The sequence below is a fragment of the Ciconia boyciana genome, chromosome 9 (assembly GCF_034638445.1).
Source record: "Ciconia boyciana chromosome 9, ASM3463844v1, whole genome shotgun sequence".
Lineage (NCBI taxonomy): Eukaryota > Metazoa > Chordata > Aves > Ciconiiformes > Ciconiidae > Ciconia > Ciconia boyciana.
In genome coordinates, this window is record NC_132942.1 from 9,350,665 (window position 1) to 9,365,893 (window position 15,229).

General features: G+C 48.3%; 1 protein-coding gene across 3 annotated transcripts in view; it reads right to left on the bottom strand.

Annotated features, from left to right (window-relative positions):
* ADAM19 (ADAM metallopeptidase domain 19) overlaps window positions 1-14,179 on the bottom strand; it is a 36,769-nt gene extending 22,590 nt beyond the window's left edge. For all 3 annotated transcript variants that reach the window (XM_072872000.1, XM_072872001.1, XM_072871999.1), the window contains exons 1-3: window positions 14,025-14,179; window positions 13,691-13,776; window positions 9,232-9,302 (exon numbers count right to left, since the gene is read on the bottom strand). In XM_072872000.1, coding sequence (XP_072728101.1) covers window positions 9,232-9,302; window positions 13,691-13,776; window positions 14,025-14,085 — 218 coding nt within the window. In that variant the 5' untranslated portion in view covers window positions 14,086-14,179. The remainder of the gene's footprint in view (window positions 1-9,231; window positions 9,303-13,690; window positions 13,777-14,024) is intronic.
* Between the last annotated feature and the right edge of the window lie 1,050 nt (window positions 14,180-15,229).

Consider the following 15,229-nt stretch of genomic DNA (forward strand, 5'->3'; position numbering starts at 1 on the left):
ACAATTCAATTTTTACGTGAGGACTTAAAAAAACCCTGGAAACTCAATATCATCATCCTCCCTTAACGGGTGTGAGTCTCTGAGCAGAGTTTCCTTTACTACTGCAAAGCCATACCCCGGATATACCAGGATTAGATTCAGCACACCAAGTCCAGTGTACCAAGCACACCACAGGCCAGTTCGGGACACATCTGGGCACTGGAGTGAGTTCTCAGCTCAAATCCAGACTCTCTCCAGTGCCCCAGTCTGAGCACAATTATAAACCAATCTGCATCTGCATTTCAACTTCTGCCCAGAAGCCGATTCACATCTTTGTCCTAGGAAAATGCTGATTCCCTGATTTGAATTTGTTTGTGTCATCCTCATATAGACAATATTCTCCCTGTCTTCAGCCCAGGATCAGACCAAAAGTCTATAAAAGGCGCTCCTGTGCACTGAATAGTAAGCGTTTTGATTTGGTTCCAGAGGAAACAGCCTTCCCCTTCTTTTTAAACATCTGCATTTGCTAAACAGAGATGTAAAAAAGTACAGCAAGTCAAAATCTGGGCCAAACCAAGAAGGTCATATCCTGTGTCCATCTCAGCAGCAGTAAAATACAGGTTTAAAACAGTTTTTTAAAACAACGGCCTCACTTCCAAAAATTTGGAGAAGGATCACAGAATATGTCCCATCTATGAAACACACTTCTGCAGCAACCCCGTGGTGCTGTCAGGCCAACTTGCCACGCCACGAGGATGCCACGTGCATCCTGGGCAGCACGACGCCAGCAGTGCTGCAGCTGCAGGTCAGTCCTTCTGCATCCCTGTTTAATGCATTCATGCACCAGATTTTTGAACTATGACCTGCAAGAAAGCAAGAAAGAAAAAGTTTTCTTATTTTCTTTCCTTGATTTCTTTAGGCTGGATGAAGAAAGCTGTATCAGAAGCAAAACCAAAGATTTTTTCCATCTCTCTTGGTTTTTGGTATATGGAAATCAGGTATAATCTACCTTGAAAGCCTCTGTTTGAATAAGAAATTGGGTGCTTGTAATATCTAATTAAATTATGCCAGAGCAACAGGAAACGCAACCTTTTATCGGAGTGTTTGAAAGTGCTTCCCCCATCTGGCACCCAAAGGCTCAGATACCTGAACAAGTACCAATGGCTTAGTGTCAGACAAAACTTTGTGCCACTGTTGTACTTGACAGCATTTGATGTCGGGAATACAACAGCTTTTATCTCCACTTTCAAAGTTCACTGTAGCCCAGGAAAGCTCATTTTGTTTCTTTCTGATGTGTTAATTCTCATCACTAGATCCTGTCAGTGATCAGAAGGCGAGATTCAGCTATCTTGGGTCTGTAAACTGAAGATAAGCACGGAAGCATCATCCCACAGAAAATAACTCCCTTCACCTCCCTGACTGCAGTAGCTTGCTCAGCATGAAGCTGCAAGAAACAAATGTTTAATCAACAGATTGCATTAACTCACAGGAAATTGCCTTGAGCAATGTGCTCTGGCAGGTATCTGGTCTGTGTTAGAGACTGTCATTCCGAGAGCAGACACTAAAACCAGTCTGCATCTGCCCAGTGCTACTAAAGCCAGAATTAGACACCAGCCGATGGATTTCCAGTAGCTGAGGCTTGCACAGCCTACTTGTTTCATTCCCAAACAAGCACGCCTATGTTTTCTTCCTGCTCCTTTATTCTTGGAAAGCATTCACTATGAATAGCTATTTTATCTCTCCTCCAGCATCTACCATAAAAGTCCTCAGTGCTTTGACTCCTGCCCAGCCCCACAGTGCTGCTGCTGCCCAGCCCCGGTGCTGAGCTGGGCCATGCTGAGCACCAGAGCCTGGCACACCACGTTTCAGGGCCCAGGATGATGCCACACAACACACAGTGTGCACACATCTCCTCCTACCTGGAGACTCAGGCTCTATCCCCTTCTAGGGTGGCTTAAGGAGCTGAGAGGTCTGCCTGAACTTTTAGGGGTACTTATGCAGCTGCTGAGCTCAAAGAATGCATCATCTGGCTGAGCAGTGCCATGTTACGACGTTCAAGCCTCTCTCCACCTGGTGACTCCTATCCTACAGTGCAGGCTCCCTGTGAAAAGTCCAGCTTCTTACTCTGAGCTTAAAACAGTCCTGTTTCGAAGGCCCTTCCCTGCCTTAATGCAGGGGAGCCTTGGGGCTCTTGCAGCACTGCTGAGAAGAGCTATCACAGTGCATTGCATGGTGTGCAGTGGGGAGAGCAGTGAGGAAAGAGGAAAAACAACAGGACATCTTGCAACATCCTTGGGGTGCTATCTCACTTTGAGCCTCTGAAAGTTCATTCCCAGCCAGCTCACTTCCTCAGCTAGCATCAAGCTTTCCACCAAATTGTAAATAAATAGAAAAGAAGCCTTCTTTCCATCTCAGAGCGCACCAGAGTTATCAGCCAGTCTTGTCCCTCTTCTCCATGTGTGCCAGTTGTTGGATAAAGAGGAGAGATTAGTGAGACACAAGTACCCCAAAACCTTAGCAGTGGCCTTTGCCATCATTTCAGGACAGCATCACTGCCAGGCTGAATGGCTGATTCCAGGGGAGCTCAGCCCTGCAAAGTGCTGACGGACCCGATTCACTGTTTCCAGAGGAGCACAGAGCTCACCTCCTTGCTGGAGAAGGAAAGCCTGGAAAAAACAGCATGATTTGATCTTTTCTTCTCTGTTACATTACATGTCTTAGTGACTACCTCTCTCCAGCAGCTCAAGATGAAGCTGCAAAAGTTTGGATGCAAAATCATTTAAAGACTTCTGAGATTCAGTCAGGCAGCTGGCAGATTTCTAGCACACATCATCTTCCTAAAAGGCAGCATGGAGTCCATCGTTAGAGGAGTTATCAGCATGAAGAATTGATGAAGTCGGAGGAAAAGCTGTTTTCGGATGGGAGCGCTCTCCTTTGCTAAACCTTGATCACAACTGCAACCATGTGAGGCTGTTTGAGGACAGGGTAAGCTACACAAGAGCACTAAAGATGTTCTAGAGAAGCCCAACAGCAACCAGCTTTAGGCAAGATCAGTTGTTCCCCAAGATCTGGCTCAGCATCCAGCTCAGGGTGGAATAGCCTGCTCTTGGCAGGATTTGTTCCCCAGAAAGCCTTGGGAGCCGGGTTAAATACAAGTGAGGAAGCCAAGCAAAGGAAGAGTGGCTCAGTGCCATAATGTACAGATGGCTTGAGACTGTTTCTGCTGATGACCGACATGGAGTGATCCTGGTCCTGCTCCAGCCTGTCAATGATATCATTGTTTGAAACAAAACCCTCCTCCCCATGCTGCTGTGCTGCTCTCTGGAAGGGCCCTGCCGTGCAGAGCTGACATTACAGGGCAGCCTGGCTCTCTTTTGCCACATCGAGAGCCGTGCCAGGGAGGTCACATACTTCGCACATGAGTCGATGGTATTCAATGGGAGAGGCAGGCTGAGGGCGTGGGGCAAAACCTAGCTTTCCCTGCAGGCAGCTGCCCCTGTGGCGCTTTGGGACAGTGCAAGAGCGTGACCTCCAGCTCATCTGGCCACCGCAGAGGAGCAGAGAAGCAGCTGGGGGGAGAAGGGCTGCACAGCACACCCAAACGCTCCCCAAAAAAGCAGAAGGAAAGCTGGGGCCTTTCTTGCATGATGACATTCATTTGATGGAGTGCACATTTCCCAGCTGCTCTGGAGAACCTCACCCCTATTTTCCTGATAAATGAGAGACATTTTCTCTTGCCTGTGAAACATCACTTGTTAGCACAAGTCTCGGAGCAGCTCAGAGCCCTCCAGTCCGGGGGACCACTATGAATGTCCTTGGCTCCACCAGCCAGAGATCACCCGTGGGCACTGGGAAGGCCCCGGTGGCATGCTGGTGCTCTTCCTAATTGGAGCAAGAAGGATTTTTTTATAATTTGGTCCCATGAGCAACTTTGTTTGGGTTCATTGTACAGAGGGGCTAGTCTGCATGAACAGCTGCCAATTTAAAAACACTCGTGAGTATCTAGGAGACAAACATTTTTTATTTCCTCCCAAAAAACAAAAGCTAAATGGTCTGTGAAGCTCTCGTGAGAAACATCAACTGTTAATTTTTCAGTTGTAGGACCAAGAAAAGTGAAGCCTGTAATCTCTTACATCTCTTCCACCGTCCCTTTCCTCACATCACAATAATCCGTCCAGTCAGGCTGCCAGCATCTGGGGGTGGAGGGAATTGACTCTCCAAAGAAAGTTTAGATGTCAGGTTTCCATCTACAATTCGTGGTCCCACTCCATTGCCAGGATCTCAACAGGATCCAAGTATGGTAAGAAGGGGAATTTGACCCCCTACCTCCCAGTCACTTAAATGTTCCCTAAAGTCAGAATTTATTATCAAAACCTGAGGTGACCCCATCTTGAACACCACCAACACATGACCCATGACAACATGAGCAGGCAGGCCTGCTTTCTGTATCCACCACTAGTGGGAAACTGGAGATTTCACTTCTGGAATCCTCCAGCCAAAACCTGGCACTTCATAAAATCAATGAAATGCAAATTTTTTTTTCTTGGTGAGTTTCATCCAGATGAAGCCTGGAGCTCTTAAGCTCCCTTCTTCAAGAGCCTTTGCTGATATATCTGAAAACACGTTTATTGTGTGAACAGCAGCAGTTTGGAAGGAAAAAGTAGCTTTCCAGCTATTGAAGTGGAACTAAACTACCTATTTGTAATGCCTGGAAAAACATAACAGGCTAAAGACTCTCCATCCCCTTTTGCTATCCACATCACCTGTGACATTCACTGTGTAAATCATGTTACAGGATCCAAGCAAAATTAGTCACATAGCCCCTTGGCTTACCAATGGGAACCATAAAAGTTGCCTGGAGAGGAAAAAGGAAATAAAATAAATGGGAAACTGGCTGATAATGAGTCAGGGAGCAAAAGATTTAAAGGGCTTCATTTCCTCATCTCTTCCTCCCTGCCCCACACAGAGAAATCACTGAATATCCCAAGGGAATCAGGAGGCTTGAAAAGCAGCTATGGCTTCCCAGGTCCCAACCCTGTTTTTCTGATGACTGCAGGAGACAGTAGAGCAAGATAAACTCAGTTTCCCTCCTTTACATAACCCTTACCCCCTCCCCATGCAGGAAGCCCATTAGACACTGATGATGTATAGCCCATCAGGGGAGTAATCTCATATATCCTTCCTGCTCAGAGGTGGGCAGCAACCTCCCCTCTTCCTCACTCAGTTGGTAGAAGAGGCCCTGGAAATGAGCAAAAGCAGGAAACGGTGAAATATGAGTGACATACAGATCTCTTATCGCTCCGCTGAGAGCATCGAGCGGGGCTGGAGTGCTCGTCGTCTATCCAGGTGGGGCCAGAAGAGATTGGAAATGATACTGCTCCCTGTCAGATCCAGTTGCCTAAAAATAACTATCTGGATTGGTCCCAAGGTCAGACCAGATGAACTGAACTTTCTTTGCAGTGTCCTCAGCCAGTTGCTGCACATCTCCACTGGGGCTCTGCCACCAAGTGCCCCACGCCATCACAGCTGCTGTGGGCAGGCAGCAGCCAAAATACACAGCTAAAACATCAGCTGTGCCCCACGCTGCCCACAGGATTCACCCGCAGGTAGGGACATCCCCTGGAGAAGCCTCCACTACCCCTGGCAGCTGAGAGGGCCTTTCCCAGGTCTGCTCTCCCCATGAGAGACACAACGAGGAAGAGAAGAAGGAGGAAAATCTTGTTGATACTTTTCCTGCACTCAGGTGAGAAGACAAATTCCATGCAGGTTTCTGCTGTGCAAATACGAGCTCTCCTCTTCACTAGAATGAAAAGGCTCACAGCAGGCAGTGCTGCCACACACGTTCAGAACATCTCAGCATCCCCTCCCTGCTTGGCTCAAAGCTGCTTTTTATTAGCAAATGCAAATACTTTTTAAAAGTCACTTTTCATCCAAGGTTTGCAACTCAGATTCTTCCGTTCCTAAGCCCCAGCCAAATTTAAAGCTGTTTTATAGGCATCTCTCCATATATTTGTTGTTTGTGCAGCTTTGAGCTTTCCAGTCCTGCAGCTGCAGGACATGGTTTTGAGTCATTTAAAACAAGCCTGAGTCATTTGGGGGATATACTTTTGTTGTTATTTAGAAATGTTAAATAGTGTTGTGAACACTGCTTGGAACTACAGTGCGGTTCTGCCTTCTTATCAAATGCCTGAACAGGAAATAATGCAATATTATGTTAACTGCTAACGCAATAATTGTATTTGTAGATATATGAAGCCCAAACTCAGATGCGTGCTGAACTTATTACAAAATACAGGGTTGACATGGTTCTGAAGAAAGATAGGCAATAATTCCTGCGTTTTACCTCTGTGGATGAACACAATGTCCTTTTCATACGGAATGTGAAATCACAAGCTGGGTGTGAACATTTCTTCCACATATTGCAAGCAGCATGTTTCATTCAAAGCTAGTGCAGCCCTACTAAAGCTGTACAGATTATTACTTCCCCCCCTCGCCCCTTTCAAAGCAAGCTCATATGCTCATCAGCTTTGTCTCTCCATAAGGAGAGTGGTGAGTGTGTAACAAGACTGCCTAATCCATGTTTCACTAGCTTGGCACATCTCCTTTCTAGGTTTGGAAACTATTGGGTAAATCATATCCCAACCAGACACTGCTGATGCCAATCATTTCATGCTTTCTTTGAGCAACAGGAGGCTAGGACATGGTTATGAGAGGACAACAGGAGCCAGGCGGGTGCATTCACACCCCTGTGCTGAGCCTGGGGACAGAGCGGGAGCAGAGCACCAACCTCAGCAGCAAAGCTGGTTTCCAGAGGCTCCTCTAAACTGGATCAATTAAATGAGCCAGAACTCTGGGGCTCATTTTAATTTAAAAATCCCAAAGTACCTTCCTTAAAGCTGCAGTTCTGTTATACCCACTTTCATGTGAACTCGAAACCAGGAGCAGCTAGGTTTCAGACAGCTTTGAAGGCATGCTTCCCACTTGGGGGATTTCAACTTCTCTCCCACTGTCTGGGTGCCCAACAAACCCTTCAGAGAAGAAGTCCCTGATGCTGCAACTACTCAGAACCCCAAACCTCAGCTAGAACCTCAGGCTCCCCTATAAGATCAGCAATAGCAGTGGTGAGCTCCTGGGTGCTGGGGAGTGACCCCAGGCTGGGAAGCAGGAACCTGAGGAGCCGGGCTGGGCTCTACCTCACTGCACGCTTTCACAAGGAGAAGTGGTTTTCACCGACTTAGAAGTGCTCTATGGATGCTGATAATTACAGCATCCACAGGGCTCCCAGGGACTTCATGTTTTTGTTTGCTTCATCATTTCTCTTTTGAGTATCTCTAAACTACTTCTGCACCTTCACAAGTCTCTGAAAAGTGGTGGCTCTCCAGAGCCTCTCATCTAATCAAGTTCAGACTTGCATTTTGGGATTGTGCCATCACCTTTCTTGAACAAGGACTTGAGGCCTGGCGAGACTCCCACGTGAAGCACTGCTATCTATGAATCACTTGCATTTTCCATAGAAAATAAAAATAAAAAACTCCAAACCACTTGCTGTTTTTCATCAGTCCTAGTAAGGCGATTCATCCCACAGTGGAAGTGTGTGCGCACGCTTAAGCCTGTGTGTATATATCTCAATGAATGAAAATGTATTTCAGGAAATAAACACAATAGAAACCTTCTATTATTATAATTCTGTTTACTAACACCAGCAATGAGTTTGTCTGCACTGGAAATAGCAGAGCACCGCTCCCGCAAGGCACCTGGAGGTTACGTCATCATGCTCGGAGCACAAATGGATTAATTCAGCAAGGATCCTTGCTCTTGCCAGCTTCTACTGTGCAAGAAAAATTCACCTTTGCATAGCGATTGCAGAATATGCAAGACCTGACAGTCCTTCCACAGTAAGGAGACCCCCAGCAGCATTAGCAGTTACGTTGCTTCCAGGCTCAGTTCAGAGACTGGCATTGCTGACCACTGTCGTCAGCAACAGCTACTCTTCCTGCATTAGACAGGACTGCGTTAGCAGCGCTTCTGGTGCCTGGTCTCTTCTACCACTTCTCTATTTTCCCAGCTGAGAGATGCCAAAACACACAGAATTTATAGCTCTTTCTGTTTAGTTCTACACAGGTGCGTGACTGCCTGGGAAACATGTCCAGCTTTTGCAGCACTGAAACTCCCAGTAGCTTATATGGCCTATTACAGAAAACACCTCGTAGGATGTACTCACCTTTCATCAGCCATCAGATTTCAGTCTTTACTGCAGACAGTGCCAAGAAAAATCTGGTTTTCCTCCAAAACGTCCTGAATATCATTTAGATTTATGCACTGCCATCAGAACTAATAAGATCTTCTGACACTTCACTCTTTCAGGGGGAAAGCTGAGCCCTGAAGCTCTGTGGTTGGGATGTCCAATACAATATATTTAAAATATAACCAGGGTCATTATTCCAAGGTTAGTATTCCTACTGATTCTAGTAGACAAACATTTGGTTGTGTTTCCATAGATAAATCTTCAGACCCATTTAAAAATAAATAAAACACCAACACTGCAAGTGGACTGCTTAGCAAAGGCACGCTTCTTGCAGCTAAATTTCCAGCTGCTGTTCCACCACTAGAAACTAATGTACTCACAGGGCAGAGAGCCTCTGGAGCAGCCTCCAGACCAGAATCCTTCTACCTACCTTAACCTCCTGCAGCTTCAGCTGAATTCAATACACATCACCCCCTATGATATCACACCGCATTGGTGTATCATGCCCAAGAGGAGGTTGCATTTCAGTTAATGCAAAAGCATTTTTTCAGTCTACTTTAGCATGAGGGGCACTAATGGAATTGAAACTGTCAGATCGTTTCTTCTAGGAAACGGAGCAGGACCTCTTTGGATCACAGCAAATGAAATCCTCATTAGAGTCACACTGACTCTAAAGCATCGAGCCATTTGGTAAACAGTGTGCTTCATATCAGCAACATTTTCTAGTTAATGTAGTAAGAATTATGATGCAAAAATAAGTTTACACACTGAGGGCCAGGTCACCGTCTGCTTTTTGCTGACAAAGCTCTGTTACAGTCAGCACTGCTTGGCTGATTAACATCACTGGGGACTCAGACCTGGAATAACCTTGAAATTCAGAAAAGGACTTCCTCATCCTGTCTTTATCAAAACCCTGTTGAAGTCAGTGGAGGTTTTCCTGTTGACTTCACTGCAATCCTTATTCATTATTTTAATGAGACCACGATGCAAGGCACAAGCACACTTACCCATTTTTCTCCAATTCCAAGATGAGCTCCTGGCCTTCTGCCTTTACCGTAACTTCAGCTCTGAATGGATACTGCGTGCAAAAGAGACGGTGCCTGTTACTCATACATCATCATTACGAACACATCCAGAAACACAAATTGTTCCCCTGGAAATTGTATCTGACCTTAAACCACTCCTCGCCTTCCTCCTACCTTCAGACCTGGAGTGCTGGGGAAGGGAAGGGACAGGTCATGGTGTCTCCCAGCTCCAGGCACGCTGCTGCATCCCCGTGGCACAGCCATGCAGAGCCGGGAAGCAGTATAGGCGCGCTGGTGGATGCCGTATCTGAGCTAGTGACCTGGGTGTCTCAGGAGGAATAATGGGCACAGACAAGGCAACAAGTCCTGGTGCTGGAGCACTTGGAGGTGCAGCTGGGTGGGAGGGGTGCACTGCAGCCCCCTTCTCCTGTACACTATGCTCAGGATCACATCACAGGACATCCCAGAGGTTTACAAGTCAAATATACAAGCTAGTTAACCAAAGCTTCCTTTGTTGTCACAGCAGAAAAAGACAGTTTTAGGAGCCTATTTCAGGACAGGAGGAATCATGCCTCTTCCAGAGATTTTCACATAGTTCCTTTACTCACAGAAAATGCCAATAAAAGGCATGCAACAGGGTCCGTTAGATGTCTTTAGGCTCTAGCCGTTGTTCAGACAGTATTTCACAGCTGCTCTTGTATTAGTCCCAGGCTGCCAAGGGACTGGAAACCATGACAGCAACTTTCTAGTGTGTTCAAGCACACAGGCACAGCCCTGGTTTGCAATCTGCCTACAGCTCTGAATGAGGACACAGGACAGCTGGCTCCCCTAGGCCTACTGGTGTCCAGGTGCCCAGCCCCTTGAGCTGGAAGACAGGGACGGGGAGCAGAATGAAGCCCCCATAATCCAAGGGGAAATGGTTAGTAACCTGCTACACCACTTAGACACACACACGTCTATGGGGCTGCATGGGATCCACCCAAGAGTACTGAGGGAGCTGGTAGAAGTGCTCACCGAGCTGCTTTCAACCCTTTATCAGCAGTCCTGGCGAACTGGGGAGGTCAGCAAATGTGATGCCCATCTACAAGAAGGGCTGGAAGGAGGATGCAGGGAACTACGGGCCTGTCAGTCTGACCTTGGTGTTGGGGAAGGTTATGGAGCAGATCATCTTGAGTGCCATCACATGGCACGTACAGGACAGCCAGGTGATCGGGCCCAGCCAGCATGGGTTCAGGAAAGGCAGGTCCTGCTTGACTAACCTGATCTCCTTCTACAACAAGGTGACCGGCTTAGTGGATGAGGGAAAGGCTGTGGATGTTGCCTACCTAGACTTTAGTAAAGCCTTTGACACCATTTCCCACAGCATTCTCCTGGAGAAACAGCCTGCTCATGGCTTGGACAGGCATACTGTTTGCTGGGTAAAAAACTGGCTGGATGGCCAGGCCCAAAGAGTTGTGGTGAATGGAGTTTACTCCAGTTGGCGGCCAGCCACAAGTGGTGTTCCCCAGGGCTCAGTACTGGGGCCAGTTCTGTTTAATATCTTTATCAAGGATCTGGATGAGGGGATCGAGTGCATCCTCAGTAAGTTTGCAGATGACACCAAGTTGTGCAGGAGTGTTGATCTGCTTGAGGGTAGGAAGGGTCCAGAACCCTCTACAGAGGGATCTGGACAGCCTGGATTGATGGGCCAAGCCAAATTGTATGAGATTCAACAAGGCTAAGTGCAAGGTCCTGCACTTGGGTCACAACAACCCCATGCAATGCTACAGGCTCGGGGAAGAGTGGCTGGAAAGCTGCCTAGTGGAAAAAGACCTGGGAGTGTTGGTTGACAGCCAGCTGAATGTGAGCCAGCAGTGTGCCCAGGTGGCCAAGAAGGCCAACAGCATCCTGGCTTGTATCAGAAATAGTGTGGCCAGCAGGACTAGGGAAGTGATTGTCCCCCTGTGCTCAGCACTGGTGAGGCCGCACCTCAAATACTGTGTTCAGTTTTGGGTCCCTCACTACAGGAAAGACATTGAGGGGCTGGAGCGTGTCCAGAGAAGGGCAATGAAGCTGGTGAAGGGTCTGGAGCACAAGTCTGATGAGGAGTGGCTGAGGGAACTGGGGTTGTTTAGCCTGGAGAAGCGGAGGCTGAGGGGAGACCTTATTGCTCTCTACAACTACCTGAAAGGAGGTTGTAGCAAGGTGGGTATTAGTATCTTCTCCCAAATACAAGTGTTAGGACAAGAAGAAATGTCCTCAGGTTGTGCCAGGGGAGGTTCAGATTGGATATTAGGAAAAATTTCTTCACTGAAAGTGTTGTCAAGCATTGGAACAGGCTGCCCAGGGAAGTGGTGGAGTCACCATCCCTGGAGGTATTTAAAAGATGTGTAGATGTGGTGCTTAGGGAGATGGTTTAGTGGTGGACTTGGCAGTGCTTGGTTAACAGTTGGACTTGATGATCTTAAAGGTCTTTTCCAACCTAAACGATTCTATGAAAAGAAAGGACCCTAATTTCTTAGTGCAGTGGCAAATGCATACACTAAAACAAATATTAAAAAAAAAAAATTCAAGAGACTGAAAGTATAGAATATGCTTTCTAGAGGACCAACTAGAAGGGGTTCTGGAAGTCTCCAGTTGTACCTCCTTCAAAGCAGGACCACTAGCTAAGGTCAGCTGGGGATTTCTGAATCTGAGAGCTTTCTCATAAAGGAAATGGATTAATAAATTCCCCAGAAAATAAATAACCCATTTGATAAGGACAGGACAGACTTCTCTATTCAGCTGGAAGAAACAAAAAAAAAATCATAAAAACTGGTGGGATGATTAACCCGTAGCATTTCCTAATTCAGTGTTGGAGGGGATTTTGCAGAACAGATCAACTGAAAGCAAAATAAAGCAAAGCTGACTGAATAGGATGTTTTGATGAAAGATCTGCCAGCCCAGAGATACGCTCACTTGCCATTTCATCAATTCCAAGCTCAGTTACAAACTTCTCCTTTCATCAGCTCCCTACTCATATTCTGGGGCTTGTTCATCTTTCCTTCAGTTTCCAGGACATTGCACCAGGCCCACACAGATGATGCAAAACAAGTTAATACATTTAGTATATACAACAACAGCTAATTCCAAGGGGCTGACTGTAGTTTACTGAATCACAGGTGCTCAGTACATCTCAGGGTAAGTCTGTTGTTTTGCTAACTAATGTATAAGCAATGGAGGTTGTCTTGCCCATAACTGGGGGGGTCTGAGGGTCTCCATCATAAAAGTCTCTTCACAAAGGTTGTGCAAACATCATTACTACTAATAACACTTTCCCTTCTCCTTCAATAATCCCACTACTTCAGAGTCCATCAACTGCTGTGTAACTGAAATATCCCAGCTGCACATAAGCTTTGCTAACACTGGTTTTAGAGCCAACAGGAACTTGTCTGAAACAAACCAAGTACAAGCCCTGAGACCCAGCAAATTTGTATAAGGGAAAATGCTGTCCAGATGTATTTGTATCACTATCAATAATAGAGAGAACCAAAACTTCCAGGCAGCACTGCAAGGACATTTTAAAGAGAATTAAGATCACGAGAGTGTCATTGTAGCTTTTTCTTTTAATATGACACAATAAAAAGTTTTAGAAAGTCTCATCATATGGAGAGGACATAAATCCCAAAGTGACACCACTTCTGGGGAGATGCCATGATTTTTCTTTAGTATAATGCTGCAGCTTCCCTTTTTCTGGTTCACAATGTGAATAACACCATCTGGATTTTCCTCTTTCATTTGATTATGCAACTAATAACTTCTTGATTGTGGCAATGCAAACCCTGGGAAGTTGAACTGCAGTTTGTAGTTGATGTTTAAGTCTGGCACCCCGGCAGTTCTCAAAATGCCTGCAGGCTACTGACACACCACTTCATCCATCCACGCAAGAGAAGCGGGGGCGAGATCTATATCGATACATACGGTGTCCAAGACGCAGTTAGACACACCTGAGCTGCTGGTTGGCTTTTCTTAGTGAAGCACCCCCGCAGCTGGGATTCCTCTCCTCCTAGAGCAGATGCCGCTATTCGACTGTTCCCTAAATGCCACTGATTGTATTGCCTCACTCCCCTTTTACAGACATATAGGCCAGGTAGACTTGATCCAGGCTTTAAGGCATGACAGAGGGCAAAGGATTACAAGCCTTTGCACAGGGTGAATGCAAGTCGCCCGGAGCAGCCTCACGCTCAGCGCCCGCGATGTGCCAGCCGGCTCACCCAGCCTTTCTCGGGATTTGGAGGGGCTGCAGCACCTCCCCATGCTGCAGATGGGCTTTCTGGCTCATGCCTGCGGCTTGCCACAGAGCTCAGCTTAAAACAAAACGCACATCGCATGGTCCTGTGCTAACCGCGACATCATTCCTCCCCCTGGAAACGATACGGAGGTTTGAAAACAAGATATAAATAAAGCGCTGGGCGCTCCCTACCTTCTCGCTGCTGGGGCTCCCCGGGGCTGCCCAGCGCGGCTCCACCACCTCGGGCTGCAGCTCCAGGCCGGCGGCCGCCCCTCGGGCTGGGGAGACACAAGAGGCGCCGCTCACGACCCCGACCCCAGCCGCACCCCCGGGAGTTACAGAACACGAAGCCGGGGCGGGAGAGGAGAGCTCTGCGCCGGTTGTGGGAGAAGCAGGAGGATCCCCCCACCGACCCGCCCGCCCACCCACCCATCCTCCCTCCCCGGGGGCTCATGCAGCCCGAGGCGCTTGTGCAGGGCGGGGGGCGGCCGGCGCAGCCCCCCCGGGCCGGGCACCCCGCACTCACGGGCCGGCGGCCGCAGCAGCAGCGAGAGGGCGATGCCGCAGAGCAGCCCCCGACCCCGCATGGCTCCGGGCAGGAGACGGCGCTCCGCCGCCGCCGCCCCGCCGTATAAAACCGCCCGGCGCGGCTTTCTCCTCCCACCACCGGCCCGAAATCCGCCCCTGCAGCCCCCTGCCCGGGGGGGTGGAGGAAGAAGAGGAGGAGACACCTCCACCCCACCCCGGGTGCAATAGCGGCTCTGCCCTGCGGCACGGGGGTGTGGGGCTGGGCTGGGCTGGGCTGTCCCCCCGGCACCCCGGGGCAGGGGGAAGCCTGAGCGCCTCTCTGGGGCTCCCCCTGCAAAACCTCGCCCCCCCCGCCCCCCAAGGTCTTTTGCCAGCATGGAAATCCATTGTGCCTCAAAAGCTAGCAAAGAGGGGAGACCTTGTGGAGGGAAGCAGCCAAATCGTTGTCAAGAGGCTCCTGTCGGAGCGGTGCTATGGCTTTAGCTGTTCGTTTATTTATTATACTTATATGTAACACTATCAAACCCTTCATGGCTGAACTCCTGTTTCCAGAGGCATCCTAAATCCCTCTGCCTCTGGGAAATGCATTGCCCTTCGAAGGCTGAAGGGATATAGGCTGAGATTTATTGTGCCCATGTAAAAGGGCAGAAGCTAAAAGATGTTCACTGCCTCTCTCCCCTTAAAGCAGATGGAGGGGCTGGGGAAGGGCTTGGAAACATTCACAGCTTGTATTCCCTGGGCTGCCCTTCAGGGATATCCACTCACTCCCATGAGGTTCCCAAAGGAGCATCCTTGTCTTCTCCTGCATCCTTCAGGGCTAACCCATGGGTTGTGGTCCATGCATCATATTTTTGCTAGTCCTCTGCCCTGCAGGGGGTTGAGCACCCAGAAGGACTGCCAGATGCAGTGCTTCGCTGCTGGGTTAGCCAGCATGGCTCAGGGTCACACAAGGAAAGGAAAGCACAAGTTAGTGGGGCAGTGCTGAGGTTACCACCTGCAAACAGCTGAGCTCCATGGTGCTGTAGATGCTCCTTGCACACACTGTGCCTGTGAAAAACAACTGCCTTCCCTTATGTCAGTGTATTCCTGCTGTGACTCCCGGGCAGCTCAACTGCAGCCACACTAGCAAGGCTGCGAGGCTGGAGTGACATGCATTCTTATGGGGTTGTCTCAGAGTGGCAAGGAAAGGCATTACCTCTTAGT